Below are 17,433 nucleotides of genomic sequence, written 5' to 3' on the forward strand. Positions count from 1 at the left end.
GATAAGGAAAAGTTTATTGAAACAAAAATCCTAGTATAGCTGTAAGAAATCCACATTTATATTAATGATGGAGAACACAATACTGTGAAATCCAATTTTACATTCAGCTTACTCCCTTAAAAAACCCACACAAATTTCATCATTTTCATGAAAATACAGCTGCACAGAAATGCTCTAATTCCCTTCAACAGGGATTTGGATGGCATTAAGATTTGTTTATCTTCATGTCTTTTTTGATCCTCTCAAATTAAGAGAGAAGACAACATGGAAGTAAAATAAAATAGAATACAATTTTTTAGTTATAGCAGACTTTCTTGAAAATGCAAATTTCAACACAGAAAGTCACAGCAGGAATGAATTTCTCTCTCTTGCTATCTGAAAACATGTTATCCAGTATGTTGGTTTCCCTGCTTTCCCAATACATGTATCATTTTACTTTGAAAAAAGTAAGAAATTTAAAATATCCCTCAATAATAGCTGTTTTCATGAAAAATAACAAGAAAGTAATCCTTGAAGTTTTATTGGAGAGGTAAAAAATTATATTACCAAAAAGTAAAGTTTTGTTCATCTAATTGGTCTGTATATTTCTAGCTACATTATGAAATTCAGTGAGCAGTATAGTTTTTCTTAGTAACTTTTAGATTAAATTTTGATCACCATGGTAAGTCACTAGGTATTTTATTATATGGACACATAATTTAATCCATGCCCTGGAATAATTTCTCACTAAAAACTTCCATGACCCCTTGACCCGTTAGAATAGATACCATTCTTATTTTAGAAATACTGCTTATGTACTTTCGCCAAGTAATTTAAATGCATTTGATTTTCTAATGTGTTAATGCAAAAATGGTGCAAAAAGCCCCACTGTGCAATATGAGTCATTACTTTCCTGTAATAAACACTCCAATAAACCAGACACAAGTAACCATAGAAACAGGTGCGTATATTCCAGTGCCATGGTCTCTAACCTTCCCTGGCCCACAGGCAGTAACATCCAACTAGCAGCAGGCTGCAGGCAACTTTCAATTTCTTTTCCTCATGATAATCAGTTTTAATTTCTTTAATTTCCTGTGACTGGAAACAGCAGCAGAGCATTTTATGAGCAACACAATACCAGTAGCCTGGGAACAGTTGTCCTTACAATGGTTGTAGACACTTAGCAAAGCAGCAACAAACACAGGAAAAAGGTGAGACAGAAGAATCAACCTTTGTAGACTCTCATATTCAAATAATGGGTAAAAATACTTTTTCTATGAAATAATATTTCAAACTAACAACCACAGCTCCAACACTAAAATATTCCAGTATTAAGTTATAAAACAATTTAAAATAACTTATTCTTCGCCAACACAGGATAACATAGGACCTGACCTACACATCTCGACTTCCAACAACATTATACACAGCACAAAATGCCATTTTTTATTATACATATATACATATGTATTTTAATACATATCTGGTTTTGAAAATAATTTGTAACAAGGATAAGTAGTTTTTGTCTTATAATCGCAAGGCATAGGGTAAAACAGAAATTCAAATCTTATGATAAATGGTCTTTTTTGTGTTTGCTCTGTGAGCTTTTTATGACCACAGGTAAGTAGTTTTCTCCTTCTATTTTTTCCCCTTCACTCTGTTTAGTCAAAGCATCCCAAGATTTTCTTATCCTTGCCACTGATTTCACTGGTTATGTTCCTACCCTCAAGGTCAAGGTTCTCACTTTTGTTTGTGACTTGGACATCCTGAGATGGAGCTTTCAGCAGAGATATAAGCACATCAGAGCACTTAATTTCTGGATGATAGGAGCCACATATTCTGTTTTACTATCCAACCCTTGAAAAGAACACAACTTCCTTATCCTTAACTCATTTATAAACTATGGGTATATGGCATTTCTAAAGTCATGGAGTAAAACTATTTTCAAAATTTCAATCTTCTCTTTTCAGTCTATAATGCAACAGAAACACCCTTGACAAAGTTACCAAAAGCTGGTATGCCAGTTGACAGTGTTTCACCATAATCCTATTAATATTTCCATCACTTATAAGAAAGATTAAACTAATTCTGTAATTTCTCCATTCTTGTTTGATAAAAATGGCATGTTAATGAAAACTACTGAAAAGAATGCAAAACAGAAACTTGTCCTAAAGTGCAGTAAACATCAGATCTGTAACTGATAACTCAAGACAAAGTTATGAATTAGGATGATTATGGAAGAAATTAATTTAAGCATAAATTAGTTAATGCCATAAATGTTAAAAAATATTTTAGCGTCACATTGTGTGTATACTTTCTGTGGTCCCCACCCTTCCACTGACAATAAATATATGAGTTAGAGAAATTGCTGACTGGGAGACACCTACAGGTGACATGTTAGCCTGAGCCTGTGTGCTTTAAGCTTCCCTTTCTCTCAATGAAAAAAAAACCCAGATAAATTATCTTCTGAAAGAGTCTACTTTAGACACAAACAACTAATTTCAGACCACTGCAGTCCCTCAAGTTAGTGCTGACAAATATTTTTTTTCTTTTACTATTTTAAGTAAAAAAAATCTATTTTTTGCAAGCTCCATCCTCAATTCTCTCCTCTTGAGCAGACAGACAGCAACTACAGCAAATAAAGCACCTATCAGAAAAATAATGAAGAAATGATGAGGAAAATGTTGTCTCTGAACAGGAAAAATGCTGCCTGGAAAAACCCAACATGCTGGAAGCCACTGATTTCAGTTAACTAAATATTTTGTTGGTTTTAGTACTAGACAGAAGCAAGGTAAACTACTCCCATCTATTTGAGACTGTTTTGGTAGCAGAAAAAGCTTAGTTACAGTTCCTGTCTGAATTCACCAAGAATGCAGAAAGCTAATGGTGCCATTCACTTCTGCCCTTGCAGGAGTTCTGAAGTCAGTGAAGAGCACACAGTGCTACTGAAATAAGACTCTGACAAATCCACTCACAACTACTTCAGTTAGTACAAAAGTTTTGCTGTAAATGTAATTGATTTAACAACGGGGAAAATGTTAAGGACCATTACTTATGACTTTTTGCAATCCTATTTGTTAGCTGACATGTGTCACAACTGCACAGTAAAAAATAAGATATTTCTATTAAATTCAGTGCAGTGCTTATGTTGTATAAAAAAAATTCTCATTTTCAGCATTAAGTGTCAAAGAGGCTTTTTTAACAGACAGGAGAAAGAACTCTCACTTTTATTTTTTACAATGAAACTCTCTTAATGGAGGGTAGGATAAACCATGCCTTCTTTTCACAAGATGATTTCATTGTAGTTCTCTCATACCATTTTGACAGTGATTAGAAGCTGCAAGGAGGATGCAGTCTAATGAAGAAAATTTCATATACCCTAACAGTGTCTATGGAATGAAATTATATGCACTCATCTTTCATTCCCTAAAGGCTCATTTATCACCTGAGATAGCTGTTACTTGGTACCTTCTTGTTACAGTTTTTGGCACATTTTCCTCTTTGGTTATTTTATTATACATAATGCCACCAGTGCAACTGTGTCTAATAAAAGCAATTTACCTGGAATATTTATGTCTCCCCATACACAATCTGAAAATAAATACTTCTAATATAGGTAAAAGATACCTTTAAAGTAAGGTATCCTTACCTTGGTCATACCTATGTGAGATGACCTTCAGAAGACACAGTACTAGAAAGCATAAGGTAAGTTTTTCATTCTACTGATTAAAAGAAATAAAGACCTTCTGTCACAGGTTAGGATGCCTTATTTTTTTTGAGAAGTCCGATGCTCATCTAACAACACATCTGTTTTAGGCTTGAGAGTTATCCTTCATTTCTTCAATTCCACCCCAGCTCCTTTTTCAAGAGGGGCATAATTTATGAATATTTCCTTGAATCAGAAAACAGACTTGTGTCAAGCACATACAGTCATGCTCTTAAGTGACATATGAGTGGGCACATCAATGAGAGCTTGGATTCTGAAAGACCGTAAGACTTGTCATTCAAGTTCCAGGTTGACTCATGAACTATTTTGACAGACCCAAAGAGTAGTTCCTTCATGGTGCTCTCAAAGCCTGCCCGTCAATCACTAAGTTAGGCAGTAGACATAAACTGCATGTAATTTGGAAAGCACTTTAAATTTTATTGATGATAAAATGAAGGAGATTGATCTGCTTTCATTTGACAGACAATACTTCCTTAACGCAGCTGATTCTTGCAAAGATCTTTCTGACCAAGGAGCATGAAACATGACAGGAATCAGAACCAAAGAGTCACTGAACCCTGTTTACATTCTGGGAACTAAAGAGCATGAGAACAAATCTAGGATCAATTGAAGGAAGGAAAATTCTGAACTGAAAAGATCGTGAAAATAGCAATGTCAAATTTCATTCAGTAAGCTTTAACTACGCATTTGCAACTATGCAACTAGCTTTAACTATTACATTTTTATTATATTTACTATCCCAAGCCAGCATTCTTCAATAAAGAATGAGTTTTTTTTAAATTCAATATAGATTATTGTTTAGAATGCCGGCATAAGAATATGTCCTAAGAAACAAACTGACTTGCTCTAATTCTGTCTCTGTCTTGCATAAAACTTCACAAACCACTGCAAATTCTTACTGCTTGTACTTATATTTTTAACAATGGAGACAAACATTAGGTGGGCTGTCCTCAAACGTTGTTTTTAATGATATTTCAATCAGCAAGAAATTACAGCCTGAATTTAATTTTTCAGATACAAGTTTCAAAGTAAAGACAGATGTATTAATAGCATTAGTTCACTTGTTCATGACATGTGTCAGTAGCTGCATGGGCAGCCCAAAGTTTGGATAGATTTTACAAGCACAGCAACAATAACCCAGAAGAAAACATGAGTAATAAAAGACACAATACCACTGCAAGATTTCACTTTAACTTTTCTTCTGGGATACGAAAACTTTTGGAGGGAGGCACTGGTTTATTTTGTTACTTAGTTAACACATGGAAAAGGGAAACTTTCTACAGACAAAAGGCTAGCAGTTTCAGAAACTTCTTTTCTAAAATGCCCTAGAAACCAAAGGAAGTGTACTTTTCATTTGTCCTCAGAAGGTGTTAATTAGACATTTTCAAAATCTTCCAAGCCCAGCTATACTTACATTGTTATTAATTGGGACTTAAATGGATGGTGCCTAACTTCTCCATAAATTAGGTTTCTTGCTGGACTATAATTTTGCATTAATCATGGTCCAAAGGTTTTTTTAGCATTTCAATTCCTCAAACATTTACGGAAATACTGATTCATGGTAAAGTTCATTAGAATCATATTGCAATGCATTCACTGATACTACGCTCACTAAAAGATTTGAATTCATATAAATTAGAACACTGCAGTAAAAAGATGTTTCATATACAAACATCTTTAATAAATGCTCATAGGTTTCTAAACAGCACCTTATTTACTTCATTTGCCACTATCTTTGGCAGTCCATGGATCAATATGCTCTTGGCAAAATTATAACATTAAACTAGTATTTTCCCTAGAAACAATAATCCAAGAATAAGTTAAATAATTCACTAAAAAAGATTATTCATTGAACAGCATTGAAAGAAAAATTGAAAATTTTGATTAAACATTACCAGAAATATTTTTTGCATAAGTTTGGAAGAGCTTGTGGAATTTTCATCCTTGGAGGAGTCTGAGATTCATCTGGACAACCCAAGCTAAGGGCACCATTATCTAACTGGACCTGCTTTGGGCAGCAGGTCAGACTAGATGACCTCTGGAGGTGTCTTAAATCTAAGTTATTCTTAGACAATTTCCCAAATGGCAGCAAAGAAGGCACTTCATTTCAGTGTAGTTATCTTTACTGATGAATGCTACAAGACATTAAGTTTTAAGCAAATCCTCAATTGTTAAAATAACAATAAATGCATCCATTTTCTACTTAAACTGTCTTTGCGTAACATAAAGTGGTTATATATAATGTATTTTACTGTATTTTTATTTAATAAAGGAAGAGCAAAATGTCAGTGTGCAAAAGAAATTATCTGTTTTGTTATCGATACATTTATAACATGATTTGAGGCAATGGGACCAACTCCAGACAGCTATCAATTCTGTGTGTCCAAACACATCACACATGCCTCAAAGACAAGCTTATCATAAAACAATCATCCTAAGCAGAGCAGCTAAGGACTCTAGGTCTGCCTAGCTGAGAGAACAGGAGGCTGAGGGGTAACCTCAATGCTCTCTACAGCTTCCTGAAGGGGGGAAGTGGAGAATGAGGTGCTGACTTCCCTGGTACCTTGTGACAGGATGTGTGGAAATGGTTCAAAGCTGTGTCACAGAAGGTTCAGACTGGTAATTAGGAAGCATTTCATAGCGTGGTTAAACACTGGAATAGACTTCCTAGAGAGGTGGTTGATGCCCAAACCCTGTGCTTAAAAGGCATTTGGACAGTGCACTTAAAAAAATACTTCAAGTTTAGGTCAGCCCTGAATTGATCAGGCAGTTGGACTAGATTATGATTGTAGTTCCCTTTCAATGGTCCCTTATAACTATTCTAATCTAGTCTATCACAGAATCACAGAATAAGCTGAGTTGGAAGAGAACCATAAGGATCATTGAGGCTGGATCAATTCCCAGCCCTGTACAGGATAGCCCCAAGAATCACACCATGTGCCTGAGAACATTGTCCACATTCCTTTTGAACTTTGTCAGGCTGGCACTGGTGACCACTTCCTTGGGGAGCTGTTCCAGTGCCCAAACACTCTCTGGGTGATAATATCTAACCTAAGCCACCCCTGACACAACTTCAGGCCATTCCCTCAAGTCTGTCACTGGTTATCAGAGACAAGAGATCAGTGTCTGCCCCTCCTCTTTCCTTCAAGAAGAAGTTGTAGACTGCAGTGAGATTTCCCGTCTTCTCTTCTCCAGGCTGAACAGACCAAGTACCCTCAGCCTCTTCTCATAAGTCTGCCTCTCAAGGCCCTACCTCATCTTTGTTGCACTCCTTTGGACACTCTCTGATAGTTTATTATCTTTCTTATAATGTAGCTCTCAAAACTGCTGATTCTTATTCAGCTTTCTGTAGACCAGGATCCCCAGGCCCCTTTCCATGGCACTGCTTTCCAGCATCTCATTCGCCATTGTGTACTGTACATCCAGGGTTGGCCCATCCCAGGTGCAGAATCCAGCAGTTTCCCTCCCTGAATTTCATATGGGCTGTGACTGCCCAGCCCCTGATTTAGTTGAGGTCTCTCTGCAGGCCCTCCCTGCCCTCAAGCGAGACAACAGCTCCCCCCAGTTTTGTAGTGTCTGCGAACTTGCTCAGTATCTCTTCCAGTCCTGTGTCCAAGTCAATAATGAAGATGTTGAAGACCACAGAGCTGAGGAGCCCTGTGGAACCCCACAAATCATAGGTCACCTATCAGATTTCACCCCATTCACTGTAACCCTGTGTGCCCAACTCATGAGCCAGATGCTCACCCATCACATGATCTGCTTGTCCAGTTGTGTGCTGGACATTTTGTCCAGATGAATCCTGCGAGAGACAGTATTGAAAGCTTTACTGAAATTCAAAAAGATTACATCCACTGGCTTCCCTTGATCAGCTATGTGGGTTACCTTCTCATAAAAGGAAATCAGATTTGATAAACAGGACTTTCCCCTCACTAAGCTGTGCTGACATTGTCTTTCAGGTGTTTTTCAATACCTCCCAGAATAATCTTCTCCATAACTTTACCAGACACTCAAGTGAGCCTGAAAGGCATGTAGTTTCTGGGATGCTCCTTCTTGCCCTTGTTGAAAATCAGGACAACACTGGCCAGCTTCCCATCAGCTGGGACATCTCCAGTTTCCCAAGACCACTCAAAAATCATCATGAGAGGTTTTTTGGTGACATCAGCAGCTCTTTGAGGATTCTTTGCTATATCCCATCAGGCTTCAAAGATTTGTAGGGATCCAGCTGGAGCAACAGATCCTGAACATTTTCAGGGACAACTGGGAGATGATCATTCTGATAGTCATGGTCTTCACTTCAGAGGCTGAGATCCCCTTTGGTCCATCATCCATGTTGAACACAGAGGCAAAGAATGTGTTAAACACCTCTGCCTTGTCCATGTCCCTGTTAGTGAGGTGACCATTCTCATCCTGTTAAAGGCTGATGTTATCCTTACACTTCCTATTGTTATTAATATACTTGGAAAAACTCTGTTTATTGTCCCCCACAGTTCTGGCAGGTTTAACTTCAGCTGATCTTTGGCACAATAATTTTCTCTTTACAGTGACAAGCAGTATCTTTTCATCTTCCCATGCCACCTGACCTTGCTTCCACTGGTCATACATCTTTCTTTTTTTTTTTTGCTTTATTTCCAAGAGAAGACATTGTTCAGCCAAGTCTGCTTGACTTCTGACATTTGGGAATTGCCTGGTCCTGATTCATTAGGATATGATGTTTAAAAAGTGACCAGAACTGATGGACCCCAGCATCTGCAAAAAACATTTTCCCAGGGGACCTTACTTACTAATTCCCTGAACAGCCTGAAGTCTGCTCTTCTCATGTCCAGAGCTGAGGTTTTGCTGTCATCATTCTTCTGTCAACAGAGATTTTAAACTCTTGCCAAGACAGCTGCCAATCTCCACTTCATTCACCAGATCAATTCTGTTGACAAGCAGTAGATCAAGGAGAACATCTTTCTGAGTCAGCTCCCTTAGGACCTGTTCCATAAAGTTGTCATCCAGGTTTTTTAAGAATCTTCTGGCCCATGTTGTACCAGCTATGTGATGCTCCCAGGTAATTTCTGGCAAGCTGAAGTCTCCCATAAGGACAATAGCAATCCTTAAGATTCTTTTCCCACAAATTTAAACAACCCAGTAAAGACAACAGACTATGCAGCAGCATACGTTTCATAGCCCCTAGGTGTTGACTGTGAGTGAAGTTGGTATTTGCATACTCAAAAGCCAATGTACACAAGTCACATTGTTGGCCACACCTCCCTCTCTCTTTGCATTAATATCTACCTTTCCTTTTCTCTGCAAAGGCTGTTCTGGTTGTAATAGTAACTTTTTATTCCCACACTGTTCAAAAGTTCATGATGGTCGCTAATTCCCTATGCATAATCCTGTGTCGACATCTTCACTTTCTTCATGGACATCTCTGAACAAGAGAGGTCAGGTAGCAGCAAGAAACAGCACTTCCCAAAGGATTCCTCTGGCTTTTCACAACCCGTGATGATTTTCTCAGAATCATCTTATTTCAGTAACTTTCTAAATATCAATATTAATGACAATAAACTTCTTTAAGTTTGTCATTAATATTAATTATATTCATTAAGTTAATATTAATATTCATTAAGTATGATGACACAATAACTCAGTTTTTCTTAGTTTGCTATCTGCAAACTCAGAAAAAATTAATATCCTAAGTACAGATATCTCTGGAGTCATCAGGCATTTAAGGAGTTAAAAGCAAGGATTACACAACACACATTATATATTATGTGCAGTAGTGCCGTAATTGCATTGTCAGTAAGGTATGCAAGTGGGTTTTATACAAGAAAGCCAAATTTGTATCTTTTTGCAGAAGACTAGAAACAATCAATAAAATAATGGTACCAAGTAATGATTACTAAAATACTCTGCGATTTTAAAGCCTCCAATCCACTTATACAAATTAGCCCAGCAACAACAGCAGTCATATGTTAAGAGAAGCATTTTGTTTACCAGCATGGACTATATCAATGTAAAAAAAATCAAACCAAGATCACTTTATCAACTAGCTCACAGTAAGACTCTTGTTCTCATTTAGGTAAAGTAAATATACAACAACAAATCCAGCCACATGAAACAAAAATCAAAATTCTAAGTCCAAATATGGACCAACAGACACTTACAAAATATTCTTGCTAATATGCATGAAGCTTATTTTTCCTTTAATTCTTTCTACTAATAAAATGAAACTATCCGTTTTCTTAATAGGAAACCTTTACCATGAATGTTTGCATTACATTTTGACGGGATTAAATACACAGTAAAGCTACATACTTTCAGTTGATACGCCATGGTGTTGCCTGCAGTTAAAAACAATCATAGCAAGAAGAGCTGGCAAGTTAAAACACAAATACCAAATGTTATTTGCACACATTCAGATCACTGGAAGCACACAGAGAATACTGTTTAAATGCTTACCTTAACTATCCCACGGATATGCATTTTTGCTATCATCTCTGCAGTGTAAAGAAACATCAACAGAGTATCAAGAGCAAATGTCACATACTGGAGAGGCGGATAATGCTCAAAGGTTTTTGGAGTGTTCATACACACAGAAATAACACTGATGATGGCACAAATTCGTAGTAAAGAGTGCACCCACTGAAAAAAAAAATAAACAAAACCCAAACAGGACATATTACAAGATTGCTTTAATGTTCAAAAAACTCTCAAATATTTAGCTTCTATAACTTATCTTGGCAGACTTTCGTAAACGCGTGTCTGTGTCCTTTTACATCACAATCCACATATAAAAGGTCTTCAACCAAAAATAAGCACTCCTAAATTACTTATACACATATAGACACATATATACTTTTATTAGTTAGTTAGTGAGGTTATATAAGTCAGAAAACAGAATTTAGCTTCTTACTGAATTAAGAGCCATGAAACTGAGAACAAGGTTTCTATCATTTCTACTTTGTGGCACTTGTAATTCAATTTCTTTTCAAATGACAACCCTTCAAATTTATGGGTAGGCAATAGGAAGAATTAGTTGGAGTTGGGAGGATGGATTAAAAAAAATATTTGTGGAAAATTTTAGCTCAACACTTAAGAAATTATTTTTACATCTGTTCACAACTCAAAAAAAAAATAAATGAGAGTCACAGAATTAAAAGCATCCTTGTGGTTATGAAACTAATAACTATAAAAAGAATAAATATAAAAGAGACTATGCACAGACAGCTACTTCTTTCAGGGTTCACTTTTGTCCCAATCAAGTTTTGTTGCTATAGGAGAACACCTCATTTCTATCATTAATTAGGATTCAGTCCCACTCCTCATTGCCAGTCAGAGAGGGACAAGTAACTAAAAAGCAGAATGTATCAATATGGAGGTTTGGGGTTGGATTTTTTCCTTTTGAATCAAAATATGATTGATACATCTTGAAGTAAGGCAAGTATAATGAATCACAGTTGGTAAGGTCGTACCTATTGTAACAAAAAGGAAAAGATACTTCAACAAGAAAAAATCTTTAAACAAAAAAACCTGAAGTATACTTATCAAAATTTTTCATTGGGGAAAAGTTCTACACTCATTTACAGTGTACCTCAGACCTTTCGATATCCAAAAGACAGATACTTAATTTAATACTCACTGTTCATTCACTTAAATGTAATAATCTGTGACATGAATTGAATAGCTCTATCATTTGCATACTCTGAGCTCAGATTAATAATTTGGAAGCAGAAGGCACCTTATGAATGATCTCCAACATCCCTTTAAAATCCACTTTGTTTTGAACCTTGTTTTAACTGAAACAATTAACATGATTATTAAAGTACAGCTGATACAAAACTTGTTCTCTGACACAGTAAAGTGCCAGTACTACAAACACTGAGCAATATACAACTAGTCCATCAGCATGACAAGAAAAAATTATTCCATGAAAACCTCGTGCATTGTGTGATGAGAAACGTAGGTAAATACCCATCATATATTTCTTCAATGACACTTTGAATTTATTACAGCAGCCAATACAAACATTCTACTTAAATAACTGACAAGACAATACCCACATATTGATTCATGCTAAATAGTTTTAGCTGTTAAAACTTAGCAGCAAAACTGAGATCTGGCATCCTTACTACAAATGAGATGATGGTTTCCTTAAATTAATGCAATGCTAACAACAGGTATTATTTCAGAATATTTTACTTCTTGCTTTTAAAAAGTAAAAAATTATACACTAAGAGAAATGTGAAAATGTCTTCTCTGCAAAAACAGAAATCATTTACAATATTGGAATCCCAGATCCATGCTCACTCCTGAATAAATAATTCAATCATAATAAATGTAAATAAATAAATATATTTACATGTAAAGACATTTTCTTAATACATTACAGTCTATAATAACTCTACTCCTAATGAAGTTTTTCCCAGTTTCAAGTTGCCAGACACTTTTACACCTCTCTTTTTCTCAAGGCAGGTTTTTTCTCATGGTATGAGAAAAATGAGAGCTGTACTTCAAAATAAACAACCAAAACAACAACACTTTTATATTCATAAATGTTTTAAAAGGAGAGATTTGAAAATCAAAAGTGCTTATTGATGGCTAACACTTGAGCAACTAAATCCTCCTTTTAACATCTTTTCAAAAGCTCATTTTATGAACTTGTAATTTTAATGAACATGTTAGGAACCAGAGACCTTGAAAGGATGGCTGTTTTAAAAGAATCAATCAGATTGACTGGTTGGAAAGTAGGGCTTGATCATCTCTCAGTTTTGGAACAGCCAAAAGAAACTATTTTGTTTTGTCTTTCATGTTTTCCAAAAATGTAACTGGTACATGAGCAACTGTAGTTCAGAACTTGTTTCCAACTAATACCTAATTCAGAATTTTTGTGGAAGTCATGCTTCAACAATTCAAATTACATTTAACTTAAAATTAGTAATTACAGAGAGAGATACCTACTGGTTTGTTAATCCATAGAATATCTGCATTGTCTGACAAAGATTCATCAGGACCAAAATCTGTAACTGGCTGGGCTTCCACCCTTGAACTCTGTTTCCTTTTAAGCATCCTGAAGTTAACTTCTCTTATCTATAATCATGAAACCTCCTTGGTGAAAAAAAAACAGAAAGAATTAATTCACTTGAGCAATTTTACAATGCATTTTGAACTGTTTTATAAATAACCTAAAGCATTTTGTTTCCATGCACACTTCTTTTGTATTTACTGTCTAACAGAATATTGATTTTCTTAAATATAAATCACTGACATGACACTCATTAGTTTACAAAAAAATTACACAAAGGTGTGCAACACAAACAATCACCAGAAACCTAGCAACACTGACAGAAAATTTGCTCTGAAAATATGCAAAGAATTTGTTCTCAAAATATGCAAAGAATGCTTTTGCTGTGAACTTCAACAAAGAGTAATCATTGGATGGATTTGACCTGGAGCCATTTAATTAAATGGTGACATTTCCATTTATTACACTAGGCTAAGATAAATCCCAACATGCCAAAGGCAAACAAGCAATGTTAAGCAGCCAATAGATGTTAATGTTATTTACTGAAATCAGAAGAGCTTTTTTTGCTACACACTACTATTAACATTACATTTTTCTAATAAATATTTTCTAAAGCATTTTTCTAATACTTTTTTTTGATGTTAACAATTATCTATCCAAGAGCCAGAAAGCTGGCTGTCTGTGGGACATGTGTTGGTACGTAGAAGGACTGAGGAAAACGTATTGTTTCCACAAGGTCAGGCTGCATCTGGACATTCCTGCATGGGTGACACTGACTGAGCCTTCTGTATGCTCAGCCATGTGAGCCACAACTAAGGGACACGCCATGAGAGCTGAAAGGTTGAGTTGATCTTAGTATTGACTTTTCCACGGACACAGCTCATGGATTCCTCAGTCTAAACAAATCCAAGCAGATGAAGAAGATACACTCTCCTGTGAAGTAACTGTCTGACACTGAAGTACAATTCTATTGTTCATGAAATGAAACCCCTTAGAGAGTTGTTTTTTTTTTTTTTCAGCAAAGTTGGGGGAGGGAGAAAGGAAGATCCTGGGACCTTGTTCTGGACCTTTACTTTGGGCCAACTGTTTGCAAGTGACACCGCCCTGTGACAACCAAAAGTTTGTCAAAACTAGTTTAAGATAGAATCATAGAATGGTTTGAGTTCAAAGAAACCTTTAAAGATAATCTAACCCAATTCCCCTGCCATGGGCAGGGACATCTTTCACTAGGTCAGGTTGCTGAAAGCCCTGTCTACTTTTCAATGACAGGGTTACCACAACTTCTCTGTACAGCCTGTTTTCTATGTCTCACCACTTTCATTGTAAAGAATTTTTTCCTTATGTCTACCCTGAATCTTCCCTTTTCCAGTTTAACTCTGTTGCTCCCTTGTCCTGTCACAAGCCCTGGTAATTACAGCCAGAAGTATTACAATGACGTTCTCAAACATGAATGCAGAAAACACTGTCCTCGATTAGCTGGAGGCTCAGGACTGCAGAAGTGCCCATGTGCTTGGTCTCAGCTGGCCTTTTCAATCCCACGGGCTATTGCTTCATGTCCAAACACTATGCTTGCATCCTTTTCTGTCTCTTCTTTTTAGCTGTTGTGGCAAATGTAAGCCCTTTATCTTATTCCAATTCCCTCAAAGTCTGCCCTTGCTCTATATTCTCTTTCAGATTCAAGAGGTTGGTTCCTGACTCTGTAAAACCAAGTCTGAACCACTGGTCTTTGTACAAACCACACAGTAACAGGGCTGAGGTCTTGTACTAATGTTCCCAGCTGGAGGAGCTGACATTATGCAATAACTGATTTTTAAAAACAAACAGAAATAATCTAAAGACACAAAAAAAGGGACAATTTCTGACACCTATACTCATTTTAAATTCACAGCAATCTTAGCACAAGTAAAACTGGTAAGCCGTCACTAAACACAGGCAAATACTGTAAAATGAATATTATATATTAATAACCCTTCTCTAACAAATGAAGAATGAAATAATATTCACAGAAGTTGCATGCTCTCTCCATGTTCATGCTCAAACTTCATGTTCTACTTTTGCTTTGTAACTGAATTCACTACTTCCTCCTCTTTAGAATTTTTTTCCATTTTTTCCTATTAATTTCCCAGTGTAATGGATTGACCTTTTTTCTCTACTTAGACCAAAGCACAACCAGAAATGCTTCAAGTCTCAGAGCTGCTGGTGTGCTTTTTGAGGGCATGAAACCTTCAAATGGCTACATTTAGCATAGTGATAAGAAGTTACTGCAATGCCTTGGGAGCTGCATTTCCCAAAACCTTAGGGGGAAAAAACACTGCCTAAAATGTTTCTTACAAGTATGTTCCTTGGAAATTGTTACTCAATTCACCAATCAGTGAAATAAAAAAAATAATCATTTTATGTTTACTATTTCTGGTAATGGTTATTACTGTGTTCTAGTAAGCTTTTAAGAAAAGATGTAGCAGTAAACAGAAAATTATTAAGATAAGTGCAATCAATAATTATGAGAAAAGGTTCAGGATATGAAAAACTGATTTTTGTTTAGCCACTTACAGTTTTATTTTTTTTAATAAATGGTGGTCTAAATAACAAGCTATGTCCATTTGGGTAAAAAAAGCAAATAATTATCAACAGTCTATAAGAAAGACTATATTGTTTTTATGCTTTTCTCAGTATTGCTTATTTATATATTTTATGTGTAGAAAGATGCGCTGCACTCTTCTAATAAAATTCCCACTTATCCTTTTACCCAGTGCCTCTTTGTTTGTTCAAGTAATTTTTAAGTGGTCCAGGCACAGAAAATAACATGAACTTTAGATGTTCATAATAAATGTCCATAATGGATTCAGTTCACGTACTAAAATCACAGAAATCACAGAATATTCTGAGTTGGAAGGGATCCAGAAGGATCATCAAGTCCAACTTTTAAGTGAATGGCACATATGGATATCAAACCCACAGCTTTGGCATTACTAGCACTATGCTCTGACCAACTCAGCTAATCACTGTTGTGACTAAAGAGATTAGAATTCTTAATTTTAAGAGGCAGCCTTGAATAAACAAATCTCCATGTATATAAAACCAAATGGAAGGGAGGAAATGTTGTGGAATAAAAGAATCAGCTTGCTTACTTCTCTACTTCAAATGACCAGCAATGTACACAAAAATTCAGAATAAAGATGACAGACCAATAATATTTTGTAAATGGTTTTTAGCAAGATTATTCAAACTAGAGCAAAGTTGCTTTCAAGCTTTTATGCAACTGCTTTTGCTGTTCTCACTACTTTTAGTTTACCAGGGAACGCTCACTTTTCCATGTGCTGCAGTTTTGGAACTCTGCCATGTATGTAAAGAATTTTAACCCTTGGACTACTACTCGCTTTTGCACTTGTTTCTTCAGGGAGGAACCAGCAGAAGGACGAAGAGAAGGAGAGCTGTGCATGAACTCCTTCCAGCATGTGACACACAGCGAGCAGAGCACCAAGCTGTGCCAATGGGAGGATGTAGCCCTCCCTAACCCTGATACAAATCCACCCCTGCAGTTCCTGCATTGATTCCAACATACGTCATTAGGTCTTTCTTTGATCACAACCTGTTATTAATGTAAAAGGCTTAATACATTCCCTAGGATGTATTTCTAGCTGCAGTGTTTTTAAGACATATTGGGTGCAGGGCAAAGACAGGCTCTTAAGACAGGAAAATATCATGGAGTTTTGGGGCTACAACCACTTCACATTTCTTTGCAGTGCCTTCTTTATAGTAGCAATACAGAAAATTCACTTTGCAGATGTCAACCTTTTCAGGGAGCAATGTACTGTCTTTTAAATTTCTCCTTTATTTTTAGAAGAAAAGGCAAATTAAAAGGAATAAAACTAAACAGAAAATTACTCACTCTCTCAGCCCCTCAGGTCCATTAGGGCAGCCTTGTTCTCTTCCTTTCTATCTCTGAACTTGCAGGCATGTTCTGCAGCCTCTACACCTTCTAAACCACCCCCACTCACTAAATTTGCAGCTTCTGCTGAAATGAAAGTATGCCAGGACAATAGTTGGGGTGAACATAAGACCCACTGTGCACTTTGGAAAAAAAAAGAGTTAAAAGAAGGAATAACTCAGTTTGCAATATTCCCACCAAGTGCAAGACACTCCTTCTGATGGAAATATGCAATTCCTAAAAAAAAATCAAAAGAAAAATTTCAAAAAGTAGCTGATCCTTCACAACATCAAAAGCTGAGAAATCTGAGTCTTGCTTATAAAGCAAGCTCACTGTATATAGCATAATCTGCTCAAAAGATCTCTATCACAGAGTCAGGAAAACATGCTTATAAAGGCTCTGGCTGATAAAGAAGGCAGCTGAAAAATGACTTCACAGAAATATCAACAAGAAAACAAAGTAGATATTCCTACCTACAACTTATGGAGAGAGAATTTAAAAATCAGACAAATCCTTGGAATCAGCAATGCCTGGTTTTCAACACACTTTTTTCTCACTGCCTATTGACTTTGTCACCTGAGATCATGTGAGCACTGCCTGAAGGTCCTCCCAAGGCAGGCCACCTACAAGCATTCTCTTCAATTCTCTCTTTGAAAATGTCAACTCTGCTTCCAACTTTTCCCAGAGCAGGGACACAGAAAATGGCACACACTTCAAGACAATAATTACAAATATGAGAGCTAAAACGTGTGACAGGAAGATGATGTGAACAGCAACACACACAGCATG

General features: G+C 36.3%; 1 protein-coding gene across 1 annotated transcript in view; it reads right to left on the bottom strand.

Moving 5' to 3' along the window:
• The window catches only part of NALCN (sodium leak channel, non-selective), a 225,785-nt gene that overhangs the window by 203,024 nt on the left and 5,328 nt on the right, over positions 1–17,433 (bottom strand). Inside the window, exons 2-3 of the mRNA XM_059839301.1 lie at positions 12,653–12,799; positions 10,154–10,336 (exon numbers count right to left, since the gene is read on the bottom strand). Of these exons, the coding sequence (XP_059695284.1) occupies positions 10,154–10,336; positions 12,653–12,760 (291 nt within the window). The 5' untranslated portion in view covers positions 12,761–12,799. The remainder of the gene's footprint in view (positions 1–10,153; positions 10,337–12,652; positions 12,800–17,433) is intronic.

Source organism: Haemorhous mexicanus, chromosome 2, assembly GCF_027477595.1.
Source record: "Haemorhous mexicanus isolate bHaeMex1 chromosome 2, bHaeMex1.pri, whole genome shotgun sequence".
Lineage (NCBI taxonomy): Eukaryota > Metazoa > Chordata > Aves > Passeriformes > Fringillidae > Haemorhous > Haemorhous mexicanus.